At 37.0% G+C, this 27883-nt stretch overlaps 1 protein-coding gene across 1 annotated transcript in view; it reads right to left on the reverse strand.

Annotated features, from left to right (window-relative positions):
• Positions 1-2895: 2895 nt before the first annotated feature.
• LOC127618062 (tyrosine-protein kinase Mer-like) overlaps positions 2896-27883 on the reverse strand; it is a 37391-nt gene continuing 12403 nt past the window's right edge. Inside the window, exons 5-19 of the mRNA XM_052090296.1 lie at positions 20927-21013; positions 20650-20765; positions 19204-19387; positions 18822-18967; positions 15705-15840; positions 14454-14595; positions 12330-12418; positions 12140-12235; positions 11976-12056; positions 10021-10113; positions 8947-9062; positions 8737-8846; positions 6753-6912; positions 5923-6059; positions 2896-4501 (exon numbers count right to left, since the gene is read on the reverse strand). Of these exons, the coding sequence (XP_051946256.1) occupies positions 4051-4501; positions 5923-6059; positions 6753-6912; positions 8737-8846; positions 8947-9062; positions 10021-10113; positions 11976-12056; positions 12140-12235; positions 12330-12418; positions 14454-14595; positions 15705-15840; positions 18822-18967; positions 19204-19387; positions 20650-20765; positions 20927-21013 (2144 nt within the window). The 3' untranslated portion in view covers positions 2896-4050. The remainder of the gene's footprint in view (positions 4502-5922; positions 6060-6752; positions 6913-8736; positions 8847-8946; positions 9063-10020; positions 10114-11975; positions 12057-12139; positions 12236-12329; positions 12419-14453; positions 14596-15704; positions 15841-18821; positions 18968-19203; positions 19388-20649; positions 20766-20926; positions 21014-27883) is intronic.

Below are 27883 nucleotides of genomic sequence, written 5' to 3' on the forward strand. Positions count from 1 at the left end.
TCATATTTTCATATGGCAAGTACATTTTAGATTAAAAATTAAAAAAAAAAAGAAGATGAAAGGCGCACTCATCACATAACATATTTAATTTGACATGAAAACGAGCCTGTGAAGGATAGACATAGTTTAATATGTTGTACTGTTGAAATAAATCTAATTAAATTATTAATCCATACCCACTGTACACACTTTGTGTAGTAGTAGTAGCACATATAGGCCTATTTTGTTAGCAGTATTTAATAAGATATTCTTCATAATACCTGTTATTATTTATACAATTTTATAACAATCACAAATAAATGGTGACACTGCTAGTGTACCTCAATCAAAGGTAAAGAATACGTCACATAACATCTGAACACTTCCATCATAGACTTCCCTACAGAAGTTAAAATATAAAAGATCAAGTATATTTACAAAACGCACTTCTAATATACAAATTGGATACTTTGTACACAAGTCTATTCTAAATCAAAGATCACAAAATAATAATAATAATAAAATTAACATTTTAATCACATTATAAAGACAATTACATTATATTACAAAAAGGGAACAGTCTCTTATTCGTTTCTAAAAACTGCAGTATCACAGTTTTAGGGTCCTGTGCATTAACATACATTAAGGCAAAGAACCCCACAGTAAATGTGGCTTTAAACAGAGTTCATCGGGTGGGTGACATGTCCGTTTTGTTTCTATTGTGAGCACTGTGAAATACTGTCCGAGGTAACACTTTGCAAGAAGGAAGAAGAGGGGCTTCAAATTGTTTTTCAAATACAATCTTTAGGATTGACTGTCCATACCGTCATTGTGTAAGTGATTAAATCGGGTCTGTTTGTACAGAAAGTGTTTTCAATATCTGGTATATGTATATCGGTTGCCATAGCAACGACGCAGTAATGTATATCGGTTGCCATAGCAACGATGCAAGATGGGCAAATTTCTTTATCGGCAACTGAGAGTTTGCTGTCAGTGTTGAAGAGAGGTTGGAAAAAAATAAACATTTCCTGTCCTGACTATAAACAACCAAATGATGTGATTTTGTTCCATTCAAATTTGTATACAAATCTGATTTTAATCGAATCACTTTTTTTTCTGCTGTCCTCCTGACTATAAACAACCAAATGATGAATGTAATTTTTTCGCTATTAAATTTGATACAACTGATATTTCAGTCGGGATTGTAAAAATCAAATTTCATGCTTTTTCTGCTGTCCTGACTATAAACAACCAAATGATGATTTTTTTGTTACATATTTTTTTTTATCCAAATTTGATTTTGATCAGGTTTGTTAAATCCAGCTTCATGCTTTTTTTTTTTTTGTTTTTTTGCTATCCGGACTATAAACAACCAAATGAAGCATGTACATTTTTTGCTGTAAAATTTAGATCCAAATCTGATTTGAAAATTTTTTTTTTTTGCTATTCCGACTATAAATGATCAAAAGATGAGTGTACTTTTTTTTTTTTTTTTTTGCTGTTAAAATTTGGATCAAAATCTGAATTCACTATAAACAATATATTGTGGCTCTCGCTCTCGGTGGCGAGTTGTGCATGGATGCTGTAGAGAATAGCATGAACCCTCCACACGCGCTACGTCTCCGCAGTAACGCTCTCAACAAGACGTGAAAAACTGCGCAGATTGACGGTCTCAAGACGTGGAGGCAGCTGAGATTCTTCCCCCACCACCTGGATTGAGGCGAGTCACTACACAACCACGAGGACTTAGAGTGCATTATTGAATTGGGCATCCCAGTCAGGATAGAGATAGATAGATAGATAGATAGATAGATAGATAGATAGGATAGATAGATAGATAGATAGATAGATAGATAGATAGATAGATAGATAGATAGATAGATAGATAGATAGATAGATTAGACAGACAGACAGATAGATAGATAGATAGGAAGCTAGATAGGAAGCTAGATAGGAAGCTAGATAGGAAGCTAGATAGATAGATAGATAGATAGGAAGCTAGATAGATAGATAGATATAGATAGATAGATAGATAGACAGACTAGATAGATAGATAGATAGGATAGCTAGATAGATAGATAGATAGATAGGATAGATAGATAGATAGATTAGATAGATAGACAGATAGATGAATAGATATAGATAGATTAGACAGACAGACAGATAGATGAATAGATATAGATAGATTAGACAGACAGACAGATAGATGAATAGATATAGATAGATTAGACAGACAGATAGATAGATGAGATAGATAGATAGATAGATAGATAGATAGATAGATAGATAGAATAGATAGATAGATAGATTAGACAGATAGACAGATAGATGAGATAGATAGATAGATAGATTAGACAGACAGACAGATAGATAGATAGATAGGAAGCTAGATAGGAAGCTAGATAGATAGATAGATAGATAGATAGATAGATAGATAGATAGACAGATAGAAGCTAGATAGGAAGCTAGATAGGAAGCTAGATAGATAGGAAGCTAGATAGATAGATAGATAGATAGGAAGCTAGATAGATGATAGATAGATAGATTAGACAGACAGACAGACAGATAGATTAGACAGACAGATAGATAGATAGATGATAGATAGATATAGATAGATAGATAGATTAGACAGACAGACAGACAGATGATAGATAGATATAGATGATAGATAGATATAGATGATAGATAGATAGATTAGACAGACAGACAGACAGATAGATTAGACAGACAGATAGATAGATGATAGATACTGTATATAGATAGATAGATAGATAGGAAGATAGATAGGAAGATAGATAGATGATAGATAGATAGGAAGATAGATAGATGATAGATATAGATAGATAGATAGATTAGACAGACAGACAGACAGATGATAGATAGATATAGATGATAGATAGATATAGATGATAGATAGATAGATAGATAGATAGATAGATAGATAGATAGATAGATAGATAGATAGATAGATAGATAGATAGATAGGAAGCTAGATAGATGATAGATAGATAGATTAGACAGACAGACAGACAGATAGATTAGACAGACAGATAGATAGATGATAGATAGATGATAGATAGATAGACAGCCAGATAGATGATAGATACTGTATATAGATAGATAGATAGATAGGAAGATAGATAGATGATAGATAGATAGGAAGATAGATAGATGATAGATATAGATAGATAGATAAGACAGACAGACAGATAGATGAATAGATATGGATAGATTAGACAGACAGACAGATAGATGATAGATAGATGATAGATAGATATAGATGATAGATAGATATAGATAGATAGATAGATAGATACTGTATATAGATAGATAGATAGATAGATAGATAGATAGATAGATAGATAGATAGATAGATAGATGATAGATAGGAAGATAGATAGATGATAGATATAGATAGATAGATTAGACAGACAGACAGATAGACGATAGATAGATGATAGATAGATATAGATGATAGATAGATAGATACTGTATATAGATAGATAGATAGATGATATATAAGACAGACAGACAGATAGACAGATAGATAGATGATTGATAGATAGATGATAGATAGATGATTGATAGATATAGATGATAGATAGATATAGATGATAGATAGATAGATTAGACAGACAGATAGATATAGATGATAGATAGATGATAGATAGATAGATATAGATGATAGATAGATAGATTAGACAGACAGATAGATATAGATAGATGATAGATAGATGATAGATAGATAGTCAGACTAGATAGATAAATAAAAAATATATACAATACTTGTATCCCAGCTTAATATGCAGTCAACTATATGCAAGTCATCTGTAGGTTGAGTGAAAAGTGTAAACACTGTGGTTCTGTGGCACTGTCACATTTGTCACAATCATGTTTGTCAGATCAATGTTTGGGAAACCTGTCCGAAAACATTATATTTGCAATTCCGTTTAGTGACACTAGGGGCGCTGATGTTACGCCTTTAAGTTGTGAAAAAAATAATTTGAGCCAATTCTCATAGAGTCAATGTTCTGATGCATTTCATCATTCTTCCCATCTCACATCTCTTCTTCAGAGCAAACGTCTTGTGTCACTAGATATTTGCGGCGTCCCTGTACCTTCCCCAATTGTTTCCACATCGTCCCCTTCCAAGAGTCCGTTATCCAACAGGGGTGTAACAACAGCACTGCTCGCACCCATCATCGCTTGTTCACCAGACGACAAGACAACAACGTAACGGTCATCTCCCTCAGCATCTGTGCTCTCGTGAACGTCTGCGGTCACAACAGATGTGTCCATGGTGTGACGGCTACAGGAGGGAGATGAGATAAGGACGGGTCCTTCCGCCGCCACATCAGTTATTGATTCTTCCTCAGTGAAGGTGGTGTTGATGTAGATGACGTCTCTCCTGTTGGACACCGCGGGAAGCTTCTCTGCTAGATTCTCCAGCCTCTCTCGCACCTGTGTGAAGTCAGGTCGGGCCACTGGGTCAGCGCTCCAGCAACTGAACATGATGTCGTACCTGAAACACAACAGCATGTTGCATGTTATTAGTGTTGGGGAGTAACTAACTAAAAGTAGTGACGCTACAAACTTAACTACATTTAGTGCAGCTTTTCCAGTAACAAGCTACATTGTTCTACAAGTAGCGCTGCAGCATCACAAAATAATAAACTTTTCACACTGTATTGCCAAATCAGCATCAACAAACAAACACACACATGAAATGGTTCAAATAAATAATTTACTTTTATTTAGCTTTGGTAACTCAGATTGATTTTAGTGAGTCAGTTCTTTTGGACTGATCATGTAATTGAACTTGCTCACATAAACGATTCACTTATTCACTTGAGACCATGCGCAGCCTTAAAGGGACTTACTTTCTTTTTTTAAGTGAAATATTTAGCTAATTGTTGCCATTTATTACTCTCAGCTCTGTAAAATAAGGTATTTTCTATCTTTATTAGTTTATATCAAGTATACATTTATGATCAATATTATGTTATCTTCCTAAATGTTTAATCAGAATTTACTTTATTGCCAAGTAAGTTTTCACATACAATAAAGAATTTGCCTTGGTGTTTGATGCATACAATAGCAAAAATCATAAACTATATTAAAGATACTATATATATATATAGAAAAGTAAATTTACTAGTTTTAATAAAGGAGCTGTACAGTTGTGCAAAATACGTGCAGAATATGAACCATAGAATATGCTAATGTTTAAAGTTCACAGTTTGAGTGTAATAACCAGATAAATGTTCTTTAAGTTGATGCAAGACAGATGTAGAAACTATGTTAATGTAACATGTAGGGTCTATGGAGGTGGGATAAGAGACCATGTCAGGGGGGGTCCTAGGCATAGTTTATGAGGCCAGCTCATGTCACCCTAATTAAATATATAACTATCAGGTGATATTATTTAACAAAAAAAAAAAAAAAAAAATATATATATATATACATACTTCTTTAAATAGCGCCAGTGTAGTTAGCTACTTTATTTTTGGCTAAATACTTTTTATTTTTTAAAGGATTAGCTTGACTGTAATTTAATTAGTTTGTAGCTTGAAAAGTTTTACTGCAAAAGGAGTGGTGGTGGTGTAGTGGGCTAAAGCACATAACTTGTAATCAGAAGGTCGCTGGTTTGATCCCCACAGCCACCACCATTGTGTCCTTGAGTAAGGCACTTAACTCCAGGTTGCTCCGGGGGGATTGTTCCTGTAATAAGTGCACTGTAAATCGCTTTGGTTAAAAGCGTCTGCCAAATGCACACCTGATTACCAGTTATGTGCTTTATCCCACTACGCCACCACCACTCCTTTTTGCAGTGTTTACTTCTAGACTAATTTAACTATCTATCATTATCATAAGAACAAAACTTTAAAATAAACCAAGACATTCAGGACAACCACTTTCATTGAGAAGCAAATACAAACTCACAGTTCATCAAGACAGTCGTTTGGTTGTTTCAGTCGGCTGCCCTCAAGGAGATAATCATACATTTCCTGGTTTTGCACACCAGGGTACGGGGTCATGCCTCGGGTGGCTATTTCCCACATGGTCACTCCAAACGCCCACTAAATGGGACATTAAAAGATATCAGTCATGAAACTTCTGCAAAAACAAACCACCAAAAACACCTGACTGGTTTTAATTTTTGGGGGGGGGTTTCTCCATATTTCTCCCCAAGTTGGAATGCCCAATTCCCAATACGCTCCAAGTACTCATGGTGGCGTAGTGACTCGCCTCAATCCAGGTGGTGGAGGACGAATCTCAGCGGCCTCCGCGTCTGAGACCGTCAATCCGTGCATCTTATCACGTGGCTTGTTGAGCGCGTTACCACGGAGACGTAGCGCGTGTGGAGGCTTCACGCTATTCATCGCGGCATCCACGCACAACTCACCATACGCCCCACCGAGAGCGAGAACCACATTATAGCGACCACGAGGAGGTTACCCCATGTGACTCTACCAACCCTAGCAACCGGGCCAATTGGTTGCTTAGGAGACCTAGCTGGAGTCACTCAGCACACCCTGGATTCGAACTTGCGACTCCAAGTGTGGTAGTCAGCGTCAATACTCGCTGATCTACCCAGGCCACTTTGATTTGATGATTGAGAAGTTTGTGTCATATGAGCAAGTATTTCCTGTTTAGATCAAAGTATATTAGAATAAAGGAACTGCAGGTTAAGTAAAAACAACACTCTCATGAGTCTACTGAGTTTTTAACATAACAGAACTAAGAGGACAGTGATGACCGTAAGTTCTTACCACATCACTTTTGACAGTGAAGACTCTGTCAGCGAGGCTTTCCACAGCGATCCATTTGACGGGCATCTTTGCGAAGCTTCCCTGTCTATAATAATCGCCACTGTAAATCTTCTTAGACAGACCAAAGTCAGCAACACACACGCTCATGTCATCACGCAACCTGGGTGAAAAAAATACTCAGTGACTGCTTATTACATATGACAAACATTGAGATTTAAAATGTTTAAACCAGTCTTTAAATAGTTGACAATAATAGCCCCTCAAATGTGAGCTAATAAGACATTAAAAAGGGTGTTTCACCCCAGAAGTAGATTTTTTGTCAAATAAACAGATTTTTGGTATGCTATTAAGGCCACATTGTGAGCAGAATAATTCTATTGGCCGGCATTTCCAATCACTTTCATTTTTGCCAAACTATGCAAAATGTGTGCGTCCCACTTTATATAAGGTGTCTTTAACTACTACATACTAACATTAAAATACATGCAATACAATGTATTTATTGCATAACTACGTGTTAACATTTGCTGCTACTGAGGTTGATGTTGAGGTAAGGTTTAGAATTAGTGGTATGGTCAACAGTGAAATTACAGACGTATAAGTACAATGCAACACCACGTATGCATGTACATAACAAGTACATTGTATCAAATTCTTAAGTATAAAGTGTGCATAACTAAATAGTATTTATTTAAATTAAAACTAAAATGAAATACAAATATTATTTAATTGTGTGTATTTAGGATACATCAAATTTGACTTGGCAAAACAAAGACGTCGCCCATTTAAAAAAAGTTAAAAATGTAATTTCCATCAGTGTCATTTCCAGCACAGAATTCTATTAAACACAATACAGAACTTGAGATGTGCTGGTAATGACACAGTAGTGGGAATTTATCGGATATCGACGATGTCTTGCAAAGATCCCGATGCTGATTGTGACACTCGTTGACAGACGATGATCGACAACATCGAGAAATGGCAAAACCATGAATCAGGGAAGTTGCCAAATATATTAAACAGTGGCCAGGGTGTGAAACTAGCACCCGCCACCCGCAAAACGCGACTGAATCCAGTCCGCAAGCTCCTCGTCCAAATGTATTTCATGCGTGGGTAATTTTGCTCATCTACCCGCAACAGGCGGGCGACCTGTAAGACTTCTCGGAGTGACGCATGACAAGAAATGCTGTTAGTCACAAAGACACACACAATGCTTGAGTCTGATTGGCTGATTGTTCAGAGGTGTGCAACGCAACCAAGTGCATGTTTCATTCGTCTGAAAACTGTAAAACTGTTTGCAAGAATAATGTCGTCTATGGGAATTCTGCTAATTATCTCGGGAGGTGCTGTGAGTTTAGTTCACATTATTTCCACGTGTTTATCATGCATTGTGAACGCAACTCTGCAGGTTCAGTAATATCTTTGTATTAAAGAAACAAAGATGAAAGTGATGAAATCATAAAGTAATACAAGACACATTCACCTTTTCTTTAGGCAGCATTAACCGTATTACCAAAATGCAATAAAAAACACATTCGATAAGAACACACATTTGGCAGCATTATTTTGGGAACACAAGGGAATTTATTATGCTTATTTATTTTGATTATTATTATCATCATCTTTACATGTATACATGTCTTTAGTTCTTAATCTGTAAGCTATTAGTAATTTTCTACCTGGTGTCGATACTTGCGTGATGGCAAATGGAGCCGTTGGAGACGGTAAATGTTTAAATAAGGTGGTTAAATACGATTTTTTTGATCATTTTGTTATTTTATTGCTTTTTTTCGTTTAATTTAAAGAGAAACGTTAATTTAGAAATGTCTTTTATGTTTTTTGTGTTTCAATAACCTCGCAAAATCAATAAAGCAAAAAAATGTATAGACCGTCGGCAGGGGGGGTTGATGATGTAATTGAATGTATACTGCGATATTTTTAAGTTATTTTTACATATCACCCAGCCCTATTCAGAAATACATACATGCAGTTGCGTGCAGCGAGGTCGCGGTGAAGGAAGTTTCTGTTGCTGAGATACTCCATTCCCAACGCGATGTCAATCATAAACATCAGTAGCATCTGTATAGAGAGATACTGAACACAACACAACATCCTCTCAGACAAACGAGTACGCTACTGTTTACGACTTTCACAATCTTTCATCTATCAGTAATGTTACTTATTGGCATCTTACAGGGCTGTCTCTGAGACGTGATCGGAGAAGGAAGCTGTGCAGGTCTCCATACTTCATGAAGGGGAGCACAACCATTGGCTTGGGAAAGTGTCCTGAGCCAACCTCCAAACACACACCTGGATGAACACATAAACATTATATCAAAGTATCAACAATAAGAGGTTTGCTTTTACCCTGTTATACTGACGATATGAGGCATTTACATACATGTTGTGGGATTTTCTTCCTTTTTTCTCCCCAATTTGGAATGCCCAATTCCTAATGCACTCTAGGTCCTCGTGGTGGCGTAGTGATTCGCCCTCAAACCGGGTGGCGTAGGATGAATCTCAATTGCCTCTGTTTCTGAGGCCGTCAATCTACGCATCTTATCATGTGACATGTTGAGCGTGTTACCACGGAGACATAGCGCATCCGGAGGCTTCATGCTATTCTCCACGGCATCCACGCACAACACACCACATGCCCCACCGAGAGGAAGAACCACATTACAGCGACCACGAGGAGGTTAACCCAACGTGACTCTACCCACCCTAGCAACAGGGTCAATTGGTTGCTTAGGAAGTCTGACTGAAGTCACTCAGCACGCCAAATATTGATCTGTTTCTCATCCACACCTATCATATCACTTCTGAAGACATGGATTTTACCACTGGAGTCTTATGGATAACTTTTGTGTTTACTTTATGTGCTTTTTTGAGCTTCAAAGTTCTGGTTATCATTCACTTGCATTGTATGGACCTACAGAGCTGAAATATTCTTCTAAAAATCTTTGTTTGTGTTTTGCTGAAGAAAGAAAGTCATACACATCTGGGATGGCATGAGGGTGAGTAAATGATGAGAGGATTTTACGTTTTGGGTGAAATAATCCTTTAAGCGCTTTTCATGATACACATGTTGCAATTAGTGAGCTAAAACATTTGGGCTCCCATTTTTATTGTGGCCCACTCAAAAGTCATTTTTCTGGCTATGCCACTGCATAGAATTTCATAATCTAAAATGTTTGATTTTAATAAAATAAATAAATAATAATAATAAAAAAAAAAACAGTATTTCTTTCAAATCAGATTTACTTACCCAAGAGTCTGATGACATTCCGGTGCTGAAAATCTTTCATGCAAGCAGCTTCGTTCAAAAACTCTTCAATCTCTCTCTGAGAGAAGTTATCCACTGGAAGAACAAATCGCTTGGTTAAATATAAGAGGCCACCGGGGGCAGAAATTAATGTGTGCTTGGGGCAAAATACTACGGAAAGTGACTAAAATGCATCTAAACTGTAGGCGTATAAATGCCCCCATAAAGAATTCTTTATTTGTAACAAGTGCTGGTTAGTAAAGGATTACATGTAATCTGTATGTAATCAGATTACAAAACCAGATACTTGTAATTGGATTACATATCATTTTAAAATGTTCATAATCAGATTACAGTTACTTTGTTATGGTAAACCATAAAATAAAATAAATTATCATATTTCGATACAAGTTTTTTTTAATGCATTTAAGCATCATTATGTCAAATGGTACAAACGTATCCTGTTTATCTCATCAAATAAATAAGAATTAATTCAGTAGTAATTCAAAAGCAGTCCAAAAGTAATTAGATTAGATTACTTTTAAAAAGTAATTCAATAGATTACGGTACTGACTACAATTCAAGTCATGTAATTTGTAATAAGTACCAGATTACAATTCAGAAGTAATCTACCCAGCACAATTTGTAATATAGGATGTAATCTCAGTCAGTTTATTGTTTAAAGGGATAGTTCACCTAAAAATGAAAATTCTCTCATCATTTACTCTCCCTCGTGCCATTCCAGATGTGTGTGACTTTCTTTCTTCAGCAGAACACAAATGAAGATTTTTAGAGAATATCTCAGCTCTGTAGGTCCATACAATGCAAGTGAATGATAACCAGAACTTTGAAGCGGCCAAAAGCATGTAAAGGTAGCATAAAAGTCATCCACATGACTCCAGTGGTTTAATCCACGTCTTCAGAAGTGATATGATAGGTGTGGATGAGAAACCGATCAATATTTAAGCCCTTTTTTACTTACAATATATCTACATTTTTAAATATATATAGCCCTCCTATGCACGTTCACGAGAATTCATCTATTTTTTGCCGATTCACATTCTTTATGCCACCTACTGGGCTGTTGTGCAAGTATGATATACTGTATTTATTCTTTTCCTTTGCTTTATCCCTCTCTCTTTTCTTTCTCCCCCTTGCCCAGCAGGTGGCGATATGCAGGAAGAATGCGAATCAGCAAAAAAACAGAAGAATTCTTGTGAACATGCATAGGAGGGCTGTGTGAAAGTAGATTTATAGTAAAAAAAAAAAAGACTTAAATATTGATCTGTTTCTCACCCACACTTATATCACGTATTTAGTCTTATGGATTACTTTTATGCTGCCTTTATGTGATTCTTTGGGCTTCAAAGTTCTCGTCACCATCCACTTGCATTATATGGACCTACAGAATGGAGATATTCCTCTAAAAATCTTCAGTTGTGTTCTGCAGAAAAAATAAAGTAATGCACATCTGGGATGGCATGAGGGTGAGTAAATGATGAGGGAGCTTTCCATTTGGTTAAAAGTATCCCTTTAAAGCTTCTTATATTATATATTTTTAGGCACTGATAGTTACACCGATCAGCCACAACATTAAAACCACCTGACGAATATTGTGCAGGTTCCCCTCAAGTGCCTTTGCAGACCTTATAGTGATGGGTAGCTTTCAGATTAGTTCAGATTAGAGATTTTTTTTTATGTCTGATTTGACTGAAGTTGAATCAGCACTGAAATCAGCATGAAAAGTATTTCACGCTGAGCTTTTTTATATGGGTTGGAAAAACATACTCTCATAAAAGAGAAAAATGCCCATGAAAATCAACTCCAGAGGGCAAATATTATGTCACCCTATTAAAAAAGTTACCTCCACCTTCCATTAACTTGTTCTTTAATATGCATGCTTAAAATTTATTTCATAACATACGTCCACCATAACAGCACAATACAACCTGACTCACATTTCATGGTCTTCACGGCCACTTTCTCACTGGTTCCATCGGGTTGTCTCAGAAGCCCCTCCATCACCGATCCAAACTCACCTGTAAACAGAGATGTCAGACCACTAGATCCATCTGTCACGAGCTGCAACACAAAGCCACACCACACCAGACTGACTTCTCACCTTCTCCTAGGACTTTCCCGATGGACAGCAGGTTCCTAAGGATCATCACGTCTTTGAGTTTGGTTTGTAGTTCACTGCTGATGCCCAAACTGGCAACTAAGAGAGAACAAATACTCTATAACTCTAAAAAAACATTTTAATCCTGCCTTTTTTATGGTAAATACAAATAATATCAGTAAAAGTGACGTACGTGTGATTTCAATGGCTGAGCGGTTATAGGACCTCTGAGACTTGTACTCAATGATTGATGTAAGTTTGTCATCAGTTCCAAATAAAAACCTGTAGAGGGCGCCAGTTATGTATAGTTACACATAGGCAGCACAATATATACCCAGTTATAACAACAAAATGAATCATTTAGATGAGCAACTGACTCATTAAATGTAAGAAACATGAATGACAAAGATTCTAAAGGAAATTTGCTGCAACTTAGGTTTATAATAGGTTATAACTATGAGAAATACAGTGGCACAGCCTTGTCAGTAACACTAGCACACAGGCCACTCTTTGCGTGTTGTCATTATCAAATGCTTTCTTGTTCGAAAGTGACAGTATATTTATTGTATATAATTATAAAGCCAAACCCAATGAAGCAACCTTAAGTTAAAGTGAATATGGAATCAAAATGGACCCTATTTACCTTCTAAAAGGAATGCTTCAGGTTCAAGTTAATCTCAATTGACAGCATGCCTGGCAGAATGTTAATTCCTCCTTTACGTAACTATGGTTACAGTAAGGCACTTACAATGGAAGTGAATGGGGCCAGTGCATAAACATACAAATACTCACTTTTTCAAAAGTATAGCCACAAGGTGTAAATATTATACGTGTAAACATGACTTTAATGTAATAATATTGGGGATTTATTGGGGTTATAGTGAGGTTACCAGATTACAGGTTTTATCAGCATTACGTTGTCATGACAACAAAGTTGTAATATTGGATTTACTGTAACTTTACACAGATAAGGTTAATAAGCTAATTTATCACACGAAAATCATATTAACATGTATATTGTTTACGTCTTGTGGTTATACTTTTGAAACTGTGTATATTTTAGCATTTATTGACTGGCCCCATTCACTTCCATTGTAAGTGCCTCACAGTAACTGCCATTTTTTGCTTTATTTTTTAATACAATTTTATCAACGTTATGCTGCAAAAGCTGTCGATTGAGCTTTAAGGGTTAGTTCACCCAATAATGAAAATTATCCCATAATTTACTCACACTCAAGCCACCCTAGGTGTATATGAGTTTCTTCTTTCAGACAAACACAATCGGAGTTATATAAAAAAAATATCCTGGCTCTTCCAAGCTTTATAATGGGAGTGAATGGTACCTTAGATTTTGAAGCCCAAAAAGTGCATCCATCCATCAAAAAAGTAATCCATATGGCTCCAGGGGGTTAATAAAGCCCTTCTATTTATAACTTTATAAACTATAATCAGGTGTGGTGGTGGTGTAGTGGTCTAAGCACATAACTGATAATCTGGTAATCAGAAGGACGCTGGTTCAAACCCCACAGCCACCACAATTGTGTCCTTGAGCAAGGCACTTAACTCCAGATTGCTCCAGGGGGATTGTCCCTGTAATAAGTGCATTGTAAGTTGCTTTGGATAAAAGCATCTGCCAAATGCATAAATGTGAATGTGAATGTAATCACTGGATTCTGGTATCGGCCGTCCCACGTTCACAAGAGAGTCGTAGCGTAAGCTCTGGTGAGAAGTGATGAACTGTCATGGATTACTTTTTTGATGGATGGATGTGCTTTTTTGGGCTTCAAAATCTAAGGTACCATTCACTCGCATTATAAAGCTTGGAAGAGCCAGGATATTTTTTTATATAACTCCGATTGTGTTTGGATGAAAGAAGAAAGTCATATACATCTAGGATGGCTTGAGGGTGAGTAAATTATGGGATAATTTGTATTTTTGGGTGAACTAAACCTTTAACTTGTATTGAACCCAGAGCATTCTTTTATTACACGTTCCTGGTCTTATTGTGTACGATTAATAATTTCACGTTATTCCAAAGACATAAATGTTTGTAATTTTTTACCAAATTATAATAAAATGCTGTGTCTCTGAATCAAATTCATTTTTAAGAGGACGTCTCCTAGCATTCTTATTTTTCAACCCCTTCCCTCATCCTGATAATACGTCACACTACAGAAATAAAATGGGTTTGTTAATGCTGTTTTATGTTACAGATTTAATCCAGACACTGCTAAAAAGACAGCTCATGTTGTGTTTCGGATTCTGGTGTCCCCACTGAATTTGTGGTGATCGTAAGAAAAGATGACAAAGAACGTACTGCAAATAAGAGTGATTGCGCAACCACATGGCCACAAACATCACAATCATCAAAAGACAGAAACCGCAAACCACTCCAAGCATGATGTACGCAGAGTCTTGGTGATTGGGAACTGGAGTAGTGGATGGAGGCTCTGGAGATTCTGCAACCAGAACACACACATGCATGTGCTACATGAATCCTAAAGGGATAGTACACCCAAGAATGAACCCTCATGCAGTTTCATTCCCATTTGACTTTCTATCTTCTGTGGAGGACAGGATGATGTTAGGAAGAATGATAGCCTCAGTCACCTTTCACTTGCATTGATCAAGTGATTAAGAGATCTGCCTAAAATCTCATTTTGTGTTACACGGATAAAATACAGCGATAAAAGTTTAGCATAGATTAAACGTAGACTGTGTTGATAAATACAGTACTTCTAGTATTACAGCGGTATTAATACTATCCACTATGGTCTAGTCTCCCTTTTTATCCCACTAATGGCTTTCTTATTCTACGGCTTGAGTTTTCTGTCTGTTACTTCATTTATCAAATAAGTGATGATGTGTCCTCTGTTCATAACCCTCCAAAACATTGATATCACAAAAAAACTGAGGAAGGCTGTATTTCTGTTGTCTGGACAGCGTAAAAAGAAAGGAAAATGTGATCAAATAAAATGAAAATATTAAGCTAAGAAACAAAATAAAATAAAAACCAAAATAAATAAAATAACCAAAAAAAATTAAGCTTAAATATTTATTAAAACAAAAACATTATAAAACATAGCAATATAAAGTAACAAAATAACATAAATACAATTAAAACAAGCGTAAAACAAAAACATAATTTTACTTCATCAAAAAGAACAAAACTAAATAAAACAATAATAAAAAATGTAATCTAAATTAACAACTAAACAAAATTAAATTAATAAAAACAAAATAATTTACTAAATAAATCAAATATAACAAAAACATTATAAAAAATTATAATAAAAAATTAAACAAAAATAAATAAAATAATCATAATAAAAAATTAAATCTAAATGAACAATTAAACAAAATTAAATTAAATAACATTAATAATTTTTTTTATTTCATTTATTTATAAACAAAACTAAATAAAATAATAATAATAAAAAATAAAATAAAATGCTTAGAGAGAGTTGTCCATTATCATTCTTTTGATGTGCCAATGGCTAAAACACTGATGCAAAATGTTTCGATATGTCTTATTCTGGAACGCTCAAGGGAAGGGGCGTGTACTCACCACTGTCTGGTATGAAGAGCCAGTATCGTGATTTTTTAATCCCACAGCCAGTCTGAGTGCAAGCCACGACCTCCACACTGTAAGAGGTGTTAAACACCTGCAGAGTCACTGCGGCATCTGTAGTCATGCTGTGAATCTGAAACCCACAGATACATATATTAATATATCTCTCTCAAGTATACTTGATTCTGATTGGTCAATTGCAGCATTCTGTGGTAAAATAGTTTTGCTTAATGACCACTAAACTGTGTAACTGTCCCAGGCAGGGGCGGACTGGCCATAGGGAGAACCGGGACTTTTTCCAGTAGGCTGGCCACGAAACGGGGCCGAACGGGCAGCAATAAGCTGAAACGCGCTGCTGCGTTATGCCGAACGGGCCCGAGAGTGGCTGAAGAGGGCCGTAAAAACAGTGTCTTTCAATCTTTCACTGTCATAAGTCATAAAGAGCTAACAAAACTGAAAAAAAATCAAAAGCCACAACATGTATATTAGATCCAATACCAACTAAGCTCTTAAAAGAGGTATTCCCTGTGCTCTCATGACTTGCACTGCAAATAAAATAACTAATATTGGCATTATATTCATGCTGTTTAGCCAGACAGAGAACTGGCCCCCACAGTGAGCCTGGTTTCTCCCAAGGTAATTTTTCTTCATTAACCAACATCTTATGGAGTTGTGTTCCTTACCACAGTCGCCTTTGGCTTGCTCACTAGGGTTATAAATACAATTATTATTTAATTACTTATTTTTAAACACAATTCACAATCATGTGTAATCATATTACACACTGATGACTCTAAGGCTTTATAGATATTACGGTTTCATTGTCTGGTGGTGGTGTAGTGGTCTAAGCACATAACTGGTAATCAGAAGGACGCTGGTTTGAGCCCCACAGCCACCACCATTGTGTCCTTGAGCAAGGCACTTAACTCCAGGTTGCTCCGGGGGGATTGTCCCTGTAATAAGTGCACTGTAAGTCGCTTTGGATAAAAGCATCTGCCAAATGCATAAAATGTAAAATGTTAAAACATGATTTTCTGTAAAGCTGCTTTGAAACTATGTGTGTTGTGAAAAGCGCTATACAAATAAAAATGACCAATTGAATTGACAACACCGGTGTAAAACTTTATAATTATGAATGGAACTTCCAGTATCCATACAATAATAGCCTAATGAATAGAATAGCCTTAAATAAAGAATAGTTGCCTAAAGAATAGTTTGCGACCCATGATAAATGAACCTAAATAACGCATTGAATGCCAGATGTTCTTTACCAACGTATCAAATTACACAGGCAACAAAGCATGTTCACTGACAGAAGATGTTTAATTGCAGGTAGCAACGTGTATCAATTTCGTTTTGGTTTAATACATTTTTGAAAAATATCTACAGCATTTTCTTCATACAAAAACGTTTTTATTGCCTTTAAATAAATGTCAAGGGTTGTAATGTAAATGTAGGCTACCTACATATTGGTTCCACCACCTAACTTTGATTTGACAAATATTTTAAAAGAAAATATTATAATAATTTAAAAGAAAATCACTGCTTTTTTTTTTCATAATTAGGAGTTGTATGGATTACTTTTATTCTGCCTTTATGTGCATTTTGAAGGTTCAAAGGTCTGATCACCATTCACTTGCATTGTATGGACCTACAGAACTGAGATATTCTTCTAAAACACATCTGGGATGATATGAGGGTGTTTCAAGTATTTTTGGGTGAACTATTCCTTTAACACAGGCACATTTTGCTGAGCTCATTAAACATTGCTTCATTTCAAGCTGATCAGCAATACAAAGGCTTCATAAACATAATAAATATGTAGTTTGCTAAAGGGGTGTTCAATAACGCTAAACTCAAACTTCTTCAGGCTGCCATGCTAAAGGAAACTGTAAAAATCAATCAGCTCATCTGTTTTTACAAGCTCTTTAGAGGAAACAGAGTGAAGAAGTTTCATTTGCAGTAAATGGCTTCAGCAAATTTCCTCACTACTGGCCACTTTCACTACCAGCGAATGCAAATTTTTGTATTAAACATAAATGGTAACATACAGTCAGTGTTGGGGAGTAAGGGAATACATGTAACGGGATTACGTATTTAAAATACAAAATATAAGTAACTGTATTCCACTACAGTTACAATTTAAATCATTGGTAATTAGAATACAGTTACATTCAAAAAGTATTTTGATTACTGAAGAGATTACTTTGCATTTTATTGTCATTTGTTTCATTTAATATTTAGTCCTTTCAGATGGAAAACATTTCTACATATAAATGATGTTTGAACAGCGGTGAAACACTTTCTTATGATGTGTTACATTCATACGAGCAGACAGAGAAGAACGTTTGAAGTAAGTTTGGAGCAGAAGAAATAGAAATAAACCTTGTGTAAATTGTTAGCTTTATGCTAAGCTAAAATGCTATTTCTAGCCATTTTACATGCACATGTTACCAGACACCATCATATGTTTATATGAAGAAAATTCACGTTGGATCATAATTTCTTTTTTTCTATTAAGACCTTTGATATTAGGGCAAAAATCATATTCTTGATCATAATTTTTGTTATTGTTTTCCTGTAAAAATATCAAAAAATCCTTAAAACATGATCAAATTGATTTATGTTGTTTTAGAAACAACACTGCATAAGATATTTAAGAGAATGTATTTTTAACATGTGTATTTTGAGTTTTAATAGTCAAAACAAGTGTAAAAATACTGACCTCGAGTAATCTAACAGAATACGTTACAAATTACATTTTACAGCATGTAATTTGTAATCTGTAGTGGAATACATTTCAAAAGTATAGGAACAAATATAAAGTTTATTTAAGGGATGTTGTCCTGTAAATTTGTATTTATTTTAAACTAAAATCTGTTGTTTTAATGTAGAAAAAAGTAAATGTCCATGTTACTGTCTCTATTACACTGAATTGGGACTTCCCACTAAAATTATTTAGCTTGTTTCTTAATAAAAACAGAGGCAGTGCAAATGTCTGTAATGTTGGGACTCATGAGAGAAAAATCTTTATTTTATTTCTCATTGATCCCCAGTAGAGTTTATAAAAATTAATTAAAACACCAAATAAAATCTGCAATCTCGTCTACTAACCTTGTTGGTATGTGTCCCATGTTTGACAGTGACATCATACCCTTGCAAGATTCCATTTAGCTTGTCAGGGGGCGGAGCTTCCCAGCGGATCATCAACATGGAATTGTTGACGTGAACTGTCAGGTTTTGGGGGGCCTCTGATGGGACTGAAAAATGTATGAAAGGTACTCTAGTTACACTACTTCATCAATATACATTATACTGTGTGCAGATTTTCAGTATGCATCGATAAATGCACGAAATGCATCCATATGACTAACTACATTTGTTAAAATATGAAGAATACAACCAAAGAAACTGCATAGAAAACTATATCCTGACATTAATTACAGCCATGAACTTTGAATAATTTGTCCCGAAAGATAACTGTGTTGTCACTCACCCCCCTCTGTGGTGTTGCTCTGGACCCAGGCACTGGGCGGAGACGAGCCGATCTCATTGGTGCAGGACACACACATATTGTACCAGGTCATGGCCCTGAGGTTGCTGATCTCGTACTGGTACGGAGGAATCAGTGTCTTGCGAACGATAGTCGGGTGGGCCGACTCCCGACCAAGCTCTCGTACCTTCAAGAGACAGAGGACTTTGATTATTTCTCATTCAAAGCATCAAATAACTTGCACATTTTTTATATCTACACAACTTCTCCCACAGGTTTTGATGCTTTCGGGTCTTTAGGTTGCAGTAAAAGATTAAGTAATTTTCAAATGTTAAAAGACTTTCTTGTATCCCAGCTTCTGCAGAGTCAACTATAAGCAAGCCATCTGTAGGTCGACTTCCCTGGAAATTGGAAACACTTCAACTCTGTGGTGCTTTCTATGTTTTTTAAGCATCATGACCAGCCCCGGCACAGTAGTTTGACTCACCCAGTTGCATGAGTTTTGGGTGGGACCTTTTATTTTTTTACCAATGGCAGACAGGGGCGAGTTTTAGAAACTCATTACTTTTGCAATTCCATTTAGTGGCACTAGTGGCAAAGAAATTACACACTTTACATATTAAGGTACACTATGTCATTTGACCAAACTTATGTAGAATGAAATAGCTTTTTAGTTCATCTCATGCGATGTCCATTATTTGAAGCATATTGGGCCCTATTTTAAGAGTACTATGCGATAAGTCATACGTGCAAAGTCAATGGGGATGGTCATGAAGTTTTGGTATATCCATGCAAGCAAGCGCCAAGTCCAGGCACTAATGGGCTGGATCAAGTGCAATTTAATTACATGTTCTTCTCCGGTCATTACACCATCTGCGTCCTATTATATAGTCCATTCCCTGTCAAGCACCAGCAACATAAATAAAGAAAACACATTTATTTATATGAAGTTGGAAGTGGAACAGGATTTCTGTTGGTAGCTTTAAATCTGCCTTTCCGGTTAGGCTGTGGATTTTTGCAAGCCCTTCACTTCTACTAGTCTATTTAGCAATACAAATGTAATTTATTTACTGAAACACAATAAAAAATATAACCCCTTAATGCAGAAAACAGACGTGCTTCAGAAACATCTTAGCGCAAAGACCTTTTCTCAGGAAATTAGCAAAAAGCACTTTTCACCACTTCATTAACATACAACACACCCACAGTTTGCGCACATACACCCACAGATAGCACAAATACTCCTATCCACGCCTACTTGCGCTTTATGCTGGCATAAATCACAATTAGATAAGACGTTGTGCACGGTTGGTGCATGTTGCGCTGCACCTCGTGTGGTCACATAAATAGAGCCCATTTTTTAAAAGTACTGTTTATTTATTTTAGTGTAAAACTTTTAATATTTTAAAGAATACTAAAACTATTTACATTCTCGTGTCGTTGATTTACCGTGATTAAACAGGAGCTCAGAGGAGAGAAGCCATCGTGTCCTGGTGTCCAGCTCAAGACGAGTTTGTTGGCCTCACGTTTGACTACATTGACTTCAGACACTTTGTCAGGAAGCTCTGAAACAACATTAATATATAAAGGATGTGACAATATATGTGGTGGTTTTCACAAGCATGAGAAAAATATTCACTCACAGATTCAACACCCCTTTAGTAGGTCTTGGTTGTGGGATTAGTTCATTTTGGTGCCACTGTATCGCATGTTGACATTGCTTTACCTTTGATATTGATGTGAGCCTCTCTGGATACTGTAAGGCCTTTCTCATTGTGAGCTTCACAGCTGTAGAGGGTTGGTTTAACAACACCTGCAGAGAAGAGACAATCTGTCTATGTGAATATATTTTCTTAGAGTCATCTTTTTGCAGGGCTGGACTGGTAATCTGGCATACCAGGCATTTTCCAAGGGGGGCCGACGCACTTTGGGGCCAATCGGGGCGGACTGGCCATTGGGCGAACTGAGCGGGCTGGTGGGTCGGCCGTGAAATGGGTCGAATGGGCCGCAATAAGCTAAAATGAGCCGCCGCGTTATGCAAAAATGCAATATACACTAAAAAATGACCAATTCATAGACATGTTTAGCGCAACGTGTTTAAAGTTAAGCTCAATCGCATGTTGATTACTACTAAAAAAAAGTTTTTGACTCCTCCCTTCTTTTTCTTCTTTCAAGGTTACATTCATTTGCATGTGAAAATAATGAGCAACGAATTTACGGCAAGTTTGCAGCAACTCTAGAGTTTTGTAAGGGTGCGTAACTTTCACTGTGAGTGTCACACAGTTAGAGTCTTTAAGTACCACTCCACCACTTTAGTCCTACACGGACACTAACCCAAACATAATATCCCTTTTGTGCCCGAGCATCTCTGCACTTTCATTGCCAATGCTAAAAACACTGTCACAAAGGACACATTGCTTGCCCCAATGGAACTGACAGGAAGATTCTTGTTTGGCTGTTTATCGCTCAAAATCACGTGTCTATTTCTGACTGTCAGTGGAAGAGATAGTGCCTCTGTTTTCAAATGCCACAGTGATGGAGCCATGGAAAAAGATGTTAAAGAGCAACATGCAGGTTGGACACCCCTATATAGCATAGTGTATGTTGATGATAAAACAACTAGATTTTCTGAACTGGAGTGATATATATTTAGCCATTAACGATATTTTGAGAAATTGTGATAAAATAACTTCCGCGTCTATAAAGCACTAACCGGAAGTGACGATGGCCGAGGGAGTCTGGTCAAGTTCAAGCTCAGGTTACAATGGATCCGAATGAAGAAACCGAGTTCTCCGGTGAGGACGAACATGCCTATGATGGCCCACAGGCCTATAATTATGAGCCTCCTAGGCGAGATAGAAGCCAGGGGGAGATCAGGGGGATACAAAATCAGACGGGAGGGCGGCGGGAGAACAGTTTGAATTGAAATGCGGGAGAAACGGGAGAGTTGGGCTAGCTTCCTGCCAATAGCTATAGCATTGTGCAAACTACTAAATTCATTTCAGAAGGCAGACAATTACGTTACGACAACCTGTCCTAAAGCTCAGTCTCTCTCCCTCTCTCTGTATTATACTAAATAAATATTAAATATTTTATATTATAAAAAATATATTATATAAAAATATTATACTATTATTATTACGAAATTACACAAATTATGAGTTAAAATAATTAAAAGTAAGACTTACTCTGCTAAGTGCTCGTTTTCGTTGCACAGAATGTCTGCTAACGTTAGCACTTGGTCCTCCAATCCCGCCCGCGCCAAAATCCGGTGTAAACTTTGACGGTGGACTTGATTCCATCGAGTGCACCGAGGGAACAGCATCAGTAATCAGCCTCACGTGGTCCTTACACCGAAATCCCATCCGAGACTCCAACAAATCTCCAGGTCGATAATTCTCCGGAGTGAAATGTGCTCCACAAACGACCGAGTGTGTGGTAACAGACGCGCCAGTGAAGTCTGCTCTCTTCACCTGTACAAAACGCACCCAAGACCGAAAAGCCTTGTTTTTCCTAGAAGGAAAATGATGGACACGATGTCCTGACAGGCTGGAATTCGTGCAACCAGCACAAACACAATAATTTACCATTATGGCTTCTCTAAATCTCGATCTAAAACTTTCTGTCTCTCACTACTGCTCTAACTACATCAACACCCAACAACGAGAGAGCTGACCGCGAGCTCTTTTATTTGCCTCGCCCTACGTCATATGACGCGTTGCTATAGCGGGAAAGGCGTATTCCAGAGCCTAGCAAATTTTCATCAAAATCTCTACATCAAATGAGATTTCATTAGTAATTTCTACATATGTGTTTTTAAAAGACCTCTGCAGACAATATAAAGTATTAATTCAGTTATAAATTCAACCTGCATGTTGCTCTTTAATTTCAACTAGATCATAATGTTTGTAGACACAAACACTGATGTTGGCTTGACACCTTTTCTGAAAGTTTAAAATAGTTTTAATAGTTAGAAGTTTAGAAACATTAGGCTACAGTTAGAGAAACAACCAGCTAGCTAAAACATCAGATATAGCCTAAGCATTGCTAGCATGTTTTACCATAATGCTAGGCGCTGCTAACATGTTATTAAGCATTGGTAGCATGTTTTGCCATAATGCTAGGCACTGCTAACTTGTTATTAAGCATTGCTAGCATGGTTTACCATAATGCTAGGCGCTGCTAACATGTTATTAAGCATAGCTAGCATATTTGGCCATAATGCTAGGCGCTGCTAAAATGTTATTAAGTTTTGCTAGCATGTTTTACCATAATGCTAGGCGCTGTTAACATGTTATTAAGCATTGCTAGCATGTTTAGCCATAATGCTAGGCGCTGCTAACATGTTATTAAGCATTGCTAGCATGTTTAGCCATAATGCTAGGCACTGCTAACATGTTATTAAGCATTGCTAGCATGTTTTGCCATAATGCTAGGCGCTGCTAACATGTTATTAAGCATTGCTAGCATGTTTTACCATAATGCTAGGCGCTGCTAACATGTTATTAAGCATTGCTAGCATGTTTAGCCATAATGCTAGGCGCTGCTAACATGTTATTAAGCATTGCTAGCATGTTTTTCCATAATGCTAGGCGCTGCTAACATGTTATTAAGCATTGCTAGCATGTTTTGCCATAATGCTAGGCGCTGCTAACATGTTATTAAGCATTGCTAGCATGTTTTACCATAATGCTAGGCGCTGCTAACATGTTATTAAGCATTGCTAGCATGTTTTGCCATAATGCTAGGCGCTGCTAACATGTTATTAAGCATTGCTAGCATGTTTAGCCATAATGCTAGGCGCTGCTAACATGTTATTAAGCATTGCTAGCATGTTTTGCCATAATGCTAGGCGCTGCTAACATGTTATTAAGCATTGCTAGCATGTTTTGCCATAATGCTAGGCGCTGCTAACATGTTATTAAGCATTGCTAGCATGTTTTACCATAATGCTAGGCGCTGCTAACATGTTATTAAGCATTGCTAGCATGTTTTGCCATAATGCTAGGCGCTGCTAACATGTTATTAAGCATTGCTAGCATGTTTTACCATAATGCTAGGCGCTGCTAACATGTTATTAAGGATTGCTAGCATCCCTTTCAAAAATTCTAGAATTGCCTCAAACCTGCTGCAAACTTGCAGAAAATTCGCCAATTATTAATTTTCACATACAAATGAGCTTTGCGGCAAACTCTTCATTGTTGTAAAGGTTTGCTGCAGGTTCACCACAACCAGTGAAGAGCTGCAAACGTCTAACAAACATTTGCGGTGAATAAGAAGCTTGTTTGCATGTGAAAATAATGAGTGGCATATTTGCGGCAAGTTTGCGGCAACTCTAATTTTTTTGTAAGAGATGTTTAGCATAAAGACATTGCTTGCATGTTGCTTGCAATACTGGTTTTCAAATACAAATGAGCTTTTTATTCATCGCAAATGTTTGCCAGAAGTTTGTAGCTCTTCACCAAACCTTTGGCAAGAATGAAGAGTTTGCCGCAAAGTTCATTTGCATGTCAAAATGTTCGAGTGGCGAACTTGCAATAAGTTTGCAGCAAGTTTGTGGCAACACTAGATTTTTTTGAAAGGGAAATAAATAGCACACTTTTCATCAGCAAACTGCAAGTTTATTATTAATGATCTGTTAGCTATTTGTTTAAAACTGAGTATTAGCAAATGTAGGGATGACTTGGCAAGCACTACTAAAAGAATGTTAGATGAGGGTCAACTGTTCAATATTTTTCAACCTATATTTAAAATAATGTAAACCACTCCTTAAAGCTAATTAGAACTTGATGCTAGCCGGCTGGCAAGTTAGCAAAGGATTTCTGAAAGAGTTCCCGTCTGAGATATTGGCTTTGATGGAGGCTATTTCAGGCTGTTATTAAAAGCTTCGATTCGAAAGAGGAAGATTTTCAGAGTGATGTTAAATTTAGTATGTAAATCTAAAAATGACCCACAGAACAAAATACGCAATTGAAGTCTACCTAAAAAACACTTCATTTGTGGTCATGAGGCTATTTCATAAACCAAACCGAGAGGCCATTTTCTAAGCAAGTACTGACATTTGGCTGCACAGATTGTAAGGCTGTATGGGTGCCAGGTAGTACGCCACATTTCTGATGGTCTATAATTACTGGGTTTGACGAGAGCCATTCTAGCTCTGATGCATACTGATCCAACAGAATCTGTGATCACTTAGGACAGGGCCTAATACAACACTAACAAACAAGTAACAAAAAGTACTATAGTATTACCATATTTTTGGACACATCCCATAGTAATTCCATGGCATCCTTAGAAGTACCTTGAAGTACCATGGTATATGAATATAGTATAAAAAAGTTCCATGGTATCTGATAAATAACTGTACTATAGTACCACCACAGTACTTAAAGTGCAACACCACTTGAAGTCTTCCAACTTGGAAACTCGTGCAGAAATGTTAAACTCAGATTTCACGTGATGTGAGTGCAACAAATGCTGTCATTGCAGCATTGTTTATCAATTTGGTTGCTATGAGACATCTCTGGTGACAACAGAACACTTGCTAAGCTAACGGAAGTGTTGCAGTTTTGGTCATTTATGGGTCATCATCCAAGCATCAGGCAATGGAATACCTTTATGGTTGGAGATCGGAGATATCAAGTCGGAATATCCCACATCTGACTTTGAATGGAACGCAGCATTAGCAACCACATAGCATTGCACTAATCACTTTGAGCACCCTAGCAACTATATAGCAATGTGTTAATCACTCAAAACACCCTAACACCCACATAGCAATGTGAACAAAGAACAACTAAAGAACACAGAACAACAATTACTCCAGCAGACTCAAAACAACTAGATTTTGGGTGTCTCACAAACACAGACTATTTTGCTGAGATCTCGCTCTCTTTAGTTGGAGGTTTGACACACTTGCCATTACAAAATGGTGGAGCCATACCAACGCAATGCAACTCTCTCTCTCTCTGATTCCCTGTCATGAAGAGCTCGCCAAAATAACAACAGGAGTACCATGTAAGTAGAAACAAACTTGCCGCACATTTGCCACCAGGGCTGGACTGGTAATCTGGCATACCGGGCATTTTCCCGGTGGGCCGACGCACATTTGGGCCGATCAGGGGCGGACTGTCCATCGGAAGAACTGAGCGGAACTACCATGTAATGTGCCGACATGTGCCGTGATAAGCTCAAATGAGCTGCAAAACGGCGCCGCCATATGTAGAAAAGGGCAACGAACACACCTCCCCCCTGCTCAACACCTTTAGGGTCACCTCCCCAAACCCCCCCCCAACAGTTGGGCCAGTTGCCATGTAAAATCCCAGGCTGATTTCTCTTCACATTCCAGCCCTGTTTGACACTGTTAATTTTCACATGCAAATGAGCTTTGTGGCAAACTTGCAGCAAATTGTCCATTGTTTCCAGAGGTTTGCTGCAGGTTCACCATTACCAGTGAAGAGCTGCAAACTTTCATCATTATATTACCAGGATGGAGTTGCCAAGTTACCAATGAGCTTTAACTGAAGAACTGACAAGACATCATGCTAATAATGTTTTCATCAGCGATCACGACCTTATCAGAAACACCGATTGTAATAGTGATTCTGTCACCAAGTGTTTTTTTGTTGAGTTCTCCTACTGGAGTTGACTAATGTGATGCCAGCTTTAGCAAACATATAGCAGTGCCCTGGCAACCACACAAGCCTTGTGGTGGTGAGTTTTGCAGAACTCACATTTTCTTCAGGATATGTTCAAATTTGATCTATAACATGCTCTGAATGATTAAGCACTTTCACCGTGGCTGACGTTTCATAATGCTGTTTCCATCGTTAGCATTTAAGAGCACATTTTGAAATCTTGGATGTGATTTATGGTTAGTCCTCACAATGAAACTGTCATCGCCAGCTCAATGAAGTTCCCTCTGAATGGAAACACACATCCCAGCACACAGAGACAAAGACACACAGAGAGGGATTGTGTGTGTGCATTACGTGATGTTATCTATTGTGCAAGACCAGAGAGCGAGCGCTGAGGTAAACAGGAAAAAAGAGAAGCTTTCCGTGTTCACACTGGTTCAAAACAATTCCACTAGAAACAGCACCTTAAAAGAGAAGTGGGTCAGAGCATGATTTATTATCATTCTCATTGTAATCCATTGTTGATGCATGAGAGAATCTTTTGATCTATTTCTTTCTCGGAGGACAAGCGCTCACCGACTGATATCTGATTAGATATCTCAGACTGATGAGATCATCAAACTGAATTGATGCTTTTGATCAAACTGTCTGAATCACTGTATGATTTAGAGGCAATTTTCTAAAGCTCTGAAATGGATTAAAATAGAGATAAAAAGCCATTCTGATGTGTAATCGAAGATCTTGGTTTAGATGCAGAGCTGGGTAAAAATCTCGATTTTTCCAAATAATCATGATCTTCATTTGAACGATCACGATATCGATCCTTAAACTCCCAAGATCGATCTTTTACTTTGCCTAAAGCATAATGGACATTATAACTGAAATATACACAAAATGAACCACAATCGAATTATATCGTATCAGAATCGATCAAGAGCTTGTGAATCGGAACGGAATCAAATTGGGAAAACAGTGGTGGGTAATTTGCTGTTCTCTTTTGATATTCGATTATTTTTATTTATATGCATTACATAGGCACCATTATA

Source organism: Xyrauchen texanus, chromosome 24 (genome assembly GCF_025860055.1).
Source record: "Xyrauchen texanus isolate HMW12.3.18 chromosome 24, RBS_HiC_50CHRs, whole genome shotgun sequence".
Lineage (NCBI taxonomy): Eukaryota > Metazoa > Chordata > Actinopteri > Cypriniformes > Catostomidae > Xyrauchen > Xyrauchen texanus.